The 8,988-nt window shown below is 37.1% G+C and overlaps 1 protein-coding gene across 1 annotated transcript in view; it reads right to left on the bottom strand.

The window, feature by feature from the left end:
* Window positions 1–4,007: 4,007 nt before the first annotated feature.
* igsf9bb (immunoglobulin superfamily, member 9Bb) overlaps window positions 4,008–8,988 on the bottom strand; it is a 188,795-nt gene continuing 183,814 nt past the window's right edge. The window contains exon 21 of the mRNA XM_065007291.1: window positions 4,008–8,266. Coding sequence (XP_064863363.1) covers window positions 8,052–8,266 — 215 coding nt within the window. The 3' untranslated portion in view covers window positions 4,008–8,051. The remainder of the gene's footprint in view (window positions 8,267–8,988) is intronic.

Here is an 8,988-nt window from a genome sequence, read left to right as displayed (position 1 = left end):
AGGACAAGACACCCTCTTTTTGACTGATGACTGACATAAGGGCATGTACGTGATAGGCCTATCTGGCTTATGACGGTCATAATGCTTTTTACAGTGTCGTAAAGTGTATGTTCTTATTCCAAGTAAAGTGACACAGGAGGGTCATAATGCTTCTTGACAGTGTCTTAAAGGGCCTTTTCTGCAAGTTATTTAAAAGATGAAGAAAAAAAAACATGACTGTTAAGAATGAATTACAATAACAACAAGGGACTTAACACATTTCAAATAAAAGGAAACTTGTTGGCAGGGAAAAACACATTTGAATAAATGTGGGTTATGACACTTATGTAGGTGTCATAAACAGCCATAAAATAATGAAATATGTGTCACAACAGGTGTAAATATATGGGTTATGACATATTATGAAATTATGACCGTGTCATAACGTGTTATGAAGCTGGGAGTCAAGTGAAGTGTTACCGGAGTTATTTTACTAACCCAATATGACCGATATCAGACGACCTCTGAGAATGGTCCAGACACACCACAAAAATAGTTATTGCTAATGACAGACAGTATCATGTCATTAATAACTGTACAATTTTCAACTGTACAGTTCGGATGTGCTCCTCTATATCATATAACAGCTTGTATATCTCCTTTGTGACTAAAGTCATCTACACAAATGCCCCAAATATAAAGAAAATCCCAGTTACACATGATTAAGTGGGTGAAATAATACACTGTAGCTCAGTTGGTAGCGCATGGAGCTTGCAATGCCAGGATAGTGGGTTCGATTCCCGGGACCACACGTTTTTTTGTTTTTGACATGACTAAGTCGCTTTGAATAAATGTGTCTGCTAAATGTAATATATTATATTATTATTATTATGATAGTCAAATCGGAGTGTATTCACACACAACACACAGAGCTTGGTTATTACATGTGATATTCAGTGCATTGTCTTGAAATTTCAAAAACTATATCTATATATTATTATTAAAATATTTAGACTTCACTTGAACTTAAATAACTTATTTCAGCATTATAAATGGTACAATACATTCCACTGCTTTAGTCCGTGGCATGATTAGGCAGCAACTGAACTCATTATTAAAGCAAAAATATTAGGCAAGCATCATATTTTCACCTAAGACAACCAATCATTGGTCCACATTCCCTTGAATGGGAAGTGACCCTATCCATTGTGATATACAATAGCAGGCCCTACTTCAAATCCCTACTGTGGGAGGGGTGGATCAATGTATGTGCTTTGATTGCATCTTAATGTTAGCAAAAAGCTATTATTTCATTCAAATGTTCAGGTTTGTCAGTTTTGTGATATCAAGATCCCTCTCCTGCGACAGAATTCCATACTCAATATCAAAAGCTGTCTTATATCCAGTGACTCAGCATATGGGCAAATGTATAATATTCCCAAAAATATTGATTATAATGACCTCTAAATGAGTGTTTGTTTTTACACATCCTCTCTTACACACATATATATATATATGTGTGTTTGTGTGTGTATATATATATATATGTGTGTGTTTGTGTATATATATATACACAAACACACACACATATATATATATATACACACATATGTGTGTGTTTGTGTATATATATATATATATATGTATATATATACACAAACACACACATATATATATATATATATATATATATATATATATATATACACACACACACACATACATACATACATACATATATATATATATATATACACATTATATATATATTTTCAGTATCGTATATGCATTCTTTCTCTTTTCACAGCAGCAATCAGACACTTCACCATGCAATGATCTCTCTGCTATACACTATGTACATGTTAATCCATATACATTGCACATTAAATTGTATATATTTGTATTTTCAAGAGGGACATTCTACTGCACCACTTCCCTCATGCTTTACAGTATATTCTTAATTTTAAACATCAAAAGAATTTGACTCTGTGGAAATCTCTTGTGAAGGCCATTAATGATTAAATGACTACATTGTGAAAAAAAGAAATGGGGTTACTCGCCCTATCTGCATAATTATGGTCAATATTGAAACATTTTAAATGTTTTGAATGTTGGTGATTTTTTCTGTGCTCGCTGAAAGCAAAAACACTAATGTTATTCAACACTTCAGTTGTGTCCTCTTTATTAACTTTGGAGAGGTTTCTACCATCTTCTCTACATTCAGCTAACATAGTAGCTGACTAAACTCAACTACTTGGCGAAGGAAGTTTTTGATGAACTCCACCAACGGAGTTGAGCGGAGGATTTGTGGAAATCAGCTCTGATTACATTGATTTGCCCAAAGTCAATACTGAAACACTTGCCTTATACCTATGTTTGTCCTCAGAAACTTCCCTCCCCATTGAGTTGAGTTTAGTCAGCGACTAACATAGCAGACACATGTACAGAAACAACAGAATATGACACACAGAGCCCTTGCTAGCTTTAGGGGGATATTCTACAAATATCTGCAAAAGGCCAGTTTGCATTTTCGTCTGATTTCTACATTATTCTGCTGGTACTTTAAGGGCCACAATGTATTGTAGAGTTACTGTGTAAATAATGCAACAATGTATCAATATATTTGCTGTGGTTCATGTTTCAATATAGGCAAATGTCTAAAATGACCATGGTCATTCAATAGGTTTCTTTTGGCTGACAAAGTTTTTGACTGGGATGATGGTTAAATTCAGTGATAGAATTGTTTCATTTTAAATGGGACTTGGTTTCTCTCAGAAACAAAGCTCATTTTCAATAATATACACTACCGTTCAAAAGTTTGGGGTCACTTAGAAATGTCCTTGTTTTTGAAAGAAAAGCACATTGTTTTGTCAATTAAAATAACATAAAATTGATCAGAAACACATTGTTAATTTTGTAAATGACTATTGGAAATGGAAATGGCTGATTGTTTAATGGAATTTCTAGGTTGGCGTACTGAGGCCCACTATCAGCAACCATCATGCCTGTGTTCCAAGGACATGTTGTGTTAGCTAATCCAAGTTTATCATTTTAAAAGGCTAATTGATCAATAGAAAACCCTTTTGCAATTATGTTAGCACAGCTGAAAACTGTTGTTCTGATTAAAGAAGCAATAAAACCTTCTTAAGACTAGATGGGTATCTGGAGCATCAGGATTTGTGGGTTTGATTACAGGCTTAAAATGGCCAGAAACAAAGAACTTTCTTCTGAACTTGTCAGTCTATTCTTGTTCTGAGAAATGAAGGCTATTACGCCTCACAAGTCCTCAACTGGCAGCTTCATTAAATAGTACCCGCAAAACACCAGTCTCAAAGTCAACAGTGAAGAGAGGACTCCAGGATGCTGGCCTTATCTCAGACTGGCCAATAAAAAGAAAAGATTAAGATGGGCAAAATAACACAGACACTGGACAGGGGAACTCTGCCTAGAAGGCCAGCATCCCGGAGTCGCCCCTTTACTGTTGACGTTGAGACTGGTGATTTACGGGTACTATTTAATGAAGCTGCCAGTTGAGGACTTGTGAGGCGTTAGTTTCTCAAACTAGATACTCTAATGTACTTGTCCTCTTGCTCAGTTGTGCACTGGGGCATCCCACTCCTCTATCTATTCTGGTTAGGGCCAGTTTGTGCTGTTCTGTGAGGGGAGTAGTACACAGTGTTGTACGAGATCTTCAGTTAATTTGGCAACTTCTCGCATGGAATAGCCTTCATTTCTCAGAACAAGAACAGACTGGCGAGTTTCAGAAGAAAGTTATTTGTTTCTGGCCATTTTGAGCCTGTAATCAAACCCACAAATGCTGATGCTCCAGATACTCAACTAGTCTAAAGAAGGCCAGTTTTAATGCTTCGTTAATCAGAACAACCATTTTTAACTGTGCTAACATAATTTAAAAAGGGTTTTCTAAGGATCAATTAGACTTTTAAATGATAAACTTAGATTAGCTAACACAACGTGCCATTGGAATACAGGAGTGATGGTTGCTGATAATGGGCCTCTGTACGCCTATGTAGATATCCCATTTAGTTTCCAGCTACAATAGTCATTTACAACATTAACAATGTCTACACTATTTCTGATCAATTTGATGTTATTTTAATGGGGGGAAAAAGGCTTTTCTTTCAAAAACAAGGACATTTCTAAGTGACCCCAAACCTTTGAACGGCAGTGTGTGTCTTTTATCTTAAGTTTACTCACATTTAAGTGAGGCAAAGTCAAATGGGTTTATGAAAGAGGCTTACGTTTTCAAAGATTTCCATTGAACCTGGCACAGGCTAACAAAGAGCCCACAGAGTGTCCTATTTTCTTGCATGGAACAAAATGTTTTGTTTTTATTGTGAGTCCTAATTATTCACATGTCCCTCGGCCCTCACCAGCCACTAAATTCAGCACCAATATCAACGCTGTTATTTCACCAGAATTAATGACTTGCCCGGAGTAGTTCTCTGATACTGATGACAGTACTGTGACACTGCAAGCTAGAAATGCAGTCAATACTAAGTCAATGGGTGATCAAATCTGCCATAAGCGTCCAATATCAAAATCACACAGCCCAACTAGACCTAACAAACTTGTGAAATTGTGATAATAATAAGGATTCATAGCCAGAATATGAATTAAACTATAACAATATTCCCTTTGAAAGTATTACATTAAATAATAGCTTGACCATTTTAACAACAAAAGCATCTTAAAACGAACATTGCATGTAGCATTAAATATTATATATTCTTACTAGAACTGGACAATAGTTCCTTATCTGAACCACTGACAATTGCTTTGGCGCAAGTAGTCACCCTTGTGGAAAAACGATTTTCATTTATGAAATCCAAAAATATTATGTAACTACCTGCATATGTGGTCCAACTTATTTAAAATATATAATTTCATAATACATTGGGCAATATATGCTATAATTGTATGTACAATATATTTAAATATATTTCATATTATAGAACATGTTCCTTGCATTTTGGATCTTCATTTTGATATAATTCTTTTGACGGAGGGTTTGAAAATAAATGGCCGTGACATAATAACAGCTACATATTTTCTTGTAAAACATTTGACATATTTCTGAATGCTACTGCCATAACAAACCACCTTGATGTGGACTTCACGTGTACAATGTGTGTTGAAATATCTACCTTTCAAACAGCTGAATTGATTCAAGCTTTACAGCTTCGATAAATCCTGTTGGATCAACACAAACTAAAGAAGATTTCAAGATCACCAGACTCAGAAGAGAATAGTATGCTAATTATTGAAAGTATCATCCTATACTGACAACAGTGTCATTGTGTTTACAGGTGCAATGTTGGGGATTAACTGATTATTACAATATCCTGATCCTGCTGTCTGCACCAAAGGTAACTCTCGGGTTCAGTTTAGCCACAAATTGGTAATAAACCAGCCAAGTCCTGTACTGTCAAACAAAAATCAAGAAATGGTGGCCATTTGACACAAAAATAGTCCAACCGAACACACTAACCTGGATCCATAAAACCACAGTATAACTTTGAGACTTTCCTCTTTAGCTAAGTTTTTGTCTTCATTTAAATGTTTAAGGTACACGACTTGGCATCTAGCCCTCCACAATATGTAATATGTTTATGCTGTAAAATACATACGCAGACAAAGTATAAAAGTTCAACATATGAAAACATAAAATAAACATGAGCATTGTCATCCATGATTCAGACTCAATCTACACATCCTGCTTAAAAAGCACCAAGATGGATGTTGAAAGGCGTATGTACAGAGCATGTTGTTTAATGGTTATACTGCACCAACCTTAAAACATCAAGTATGATCAATAACAGTATCATTTCAGATTGGTGGTATAGCTGTCATTCCTCTGAAAGTAGCAATACCACTTTCAGATTCAATGACCTTGTTAGCACCTGAAGTTGCAACTCTTAAGTGCCTTTATTGTACAGTATCAATAAGATACCCAATGAGAGACTTTGCTGGAAAGTATCGGCTTGCTGGAGATTTGTTAATATACCCGAATCTAAGTGCTAGCTTTCCACAATCAGAACCATTTCAAACCAACAGTGAACCAAACGGTTGAACCAAAATATATGAATAGGTCTCAAGTGCACAGTAGCACCTGTGTTCCTACATGTATGGGTGAAACCATTCCTAACACCCCTCTCCTTCTCTGACCATCACCAGATCACCCCCCATTGTCATGACTCACATGGTTCAGCTTGAATGAGTTCAGCTTTAATATGTCTATATCTATATGACAATGAAACATGTCGATTTATAAAAAAGAAGCACCCTTCAATGACAGAAAAACACATTTGAGAAAATAAAAACTTTAGCAGCTCTGCGTAGCCCTGTTATGCCACAAGAAGCTCCTCCATTGATCTTTCTATAGGGGAATAGACAACATTAATACAAGCACACGAAGAGAAAAAATGCCAAGGCTACAAATACAGGAAATGGCCAACAAAGGCAGTTACTTTCATAAACAAATAGAAAAAAAAATAACAAAAATAAACCGAAGCAGGCAACCAGAAGAAGCCCTATAAAAGGCCATCATAAGCCTTTTGTTCATTGAGTCAGACCCTCCCATATAAATGAAAAAAATACTATAGTATACTATGGCACAAAATCCTATCCTCCTCTCAGTACAGTACACGTTGTTTTTATTGATTAAGGAAGTTGTAGTATTTTTGGCATTACTATAGTACTTTTTAAATAGGAGATGGAGCCCTCAGAACTACTACACAAGGCTACAAAGTGTGCTAGTAGAAGTGAAGATGGTATCAAATAAAGAGCAGTAAAAGCCAAGATTTTGCTCCAGTGCAAAACCCTTTCCCAGACAATGCGACACACCCAAAGTCCAACCTGAATAGTAACTAGGGCAGTAGCATGTGTTGTATAGAATGTGTGAGGTTGCATGTGTGTGGTTGCATGCCTTGAGTGGCATACAGTACAGTACACTTCTGTTTAAATGGAGCCTAATCCCAACTTAATCCCTTCCCCTCGCCCTATTCAAAATAGATCTATGAGCCTATGTGCTTAGTTTACGACAGATCTTCCCCACAAGGGGAATTCATGACCGTTTCCTTTATGGGGTTAAGTGATAATGAAATGGAATTGAAGTTTATACAGAATAACTCAAATGTACAATCAACTTCTAAATGATTCCAAGAGAATGATTGATGGCGGCAACTGTACGTCCACAATATATCATATACTGTATGTAAAGCATAACATGCTCAATTTCCCTAATAGTCATTATGAACACCTCATTTATGGTGTGTCAAAAGACCAGAGACCAGAGATAGATTTTTGATGAGCATGATATCATTCTACAACTGTAAGTAGACCTACATCAACCCAAACATACTATGGTATATATATATTGTGACCAATTAGATTTTTACATTCAGAATTATTCAAATTGTGTCAAATTTGAACAAATAAAATGCTTAAATAAGTCATAACAATAATAAAAACATACGCCAGTACAGTTGTGTTCAGCTAGCTGAGCCTTGTCATTGTGGTGCCATGTCCTGTGCTCTGAGGTATATTTTGTAGGACGTAATTGAGAACCTTGTGTGGATGGGATGAGTCTCTGGGAAGTGATAGAGGGCTGGCAGAGTGAGGCAGGTGAGGAGACTAGGGTGAGCAAGGTGCTGTAAACTGAGACCTAACTAGGCTTCATGGGCTGTTTTGACACTGAGGCCATGAGCTAAGCCTCTTCTGCAAACAACAAAGTAATACTGTAGTATAAAGATGAGATAGAAAATGAAAACCTCAGACAGATGGGTCCTTTTCTAAATGGTTAGAAAATGTGTTTGAAAATAATAAATGTTGAAGCACACAATATTGCTTTCCTCAAATGAAATGTTTTGCACTGGAGTAAAACTTTTGAAGACATTGGGTAGCCACCATTTTACCGTTTTAATTTCTTTAAAAAAAAATGTAAACCATTGATTGATGCTGGGGAATGAGCAAACTTTTAGACTGAGGGGTCATTTTCCAGGTGGGGTTTTGTAGCATGTTGGGGAAGAGTGTAACCTGACTCCCCCACAGGCTCAAAGGAAAGTGACATGGTCTGGGTCCATGTTGTCCATGCTGGCCAAAATGGCCTTCTGGTCCTCCTGGGGCGGGCGGCGGAACAGCAGAGCGGAGAAGCGGGCATACGGGTCCTGTCTGATGGGCCGTTTCTTCTTCTTGCGGAGGTAGAGAACTTCTTCGGGCTGGAGTACCTGAGAGGTGTAGTCCTGCTGGGTCTGAGAGGTGGAGACACCTGGAGGATGGGAGGGGGATAGCAACAGGCAGGTCAGAGGTGAGAGAGCCTTAGGTCAGGATAAGAGGGCAGAGGTAGAGAAAAAGGGTCCTGGTTGCTATCGGACAGACATTGGGCGGGAAGGTAAGGAATGCAAAACACACAGGAAACAATGGGTCAGAAGACAGGGTGGTTGAGTTAGAAAACGAGCTCAGTTCCAATCCAGGGTAAATACTTTACACTGTACCACTCCCCATACCATACCACCATGTATGGTTATTTGTGCACAATATCCTTGGAAAGTGGATACTTATCTTAGGAGGGTTCAACTAAGTTTATAAGTTGGAAATGCAACATGAATAAGTGAGACATTGAATTGTATGATTCAAAAGATAAATGCTGTTATTAACTGATCATCTACAGTCATTTGATACCGGTGTAAGTATTACTATGATGATTATGGAGAAAGTTGGTGTCAAAGTTAGGTTTCTGGAGAATTGCAGAACTCATTAGGGAACTACCTTGGTGTTCCCACCACTACGGCAGAGTAATAGAGATGAGAAAAGTATCACACCATACTACCTTATCACACCATGGTGACGTGCCGCTGAGTAGATAGCATAGTATGATGCATATATGTAATCTGATTGACGCCTGTGAAAGAGGAAGTCCTTGATAATCCTGTTGTGATGAAGTCTCTCAAAACATAGATGGCAATTGAAAACAAATTTGAGTCAGCCAGA

The sequence above is a fragment of the Oncorhynchus nerka genome, linkage group LG22 (assembly GCF_034236695.1).
Source record: "Oncorhynchus nerka isolate Pitt River linkage group LG22, Oner_Uvic_2.0, whole genome shotgun sequence".
Classification (NCBI taxonomy): domain Eukaryota; kingdom Metazoa; phylum Chordata; class Actinopteri; order Salmoniformes; family Salmonidae; genus Oncorhynchus; species Oncorhynchus nerka.
This window is presented reverse-complemented; position numbering and strand designations above follow the sequence as displayed.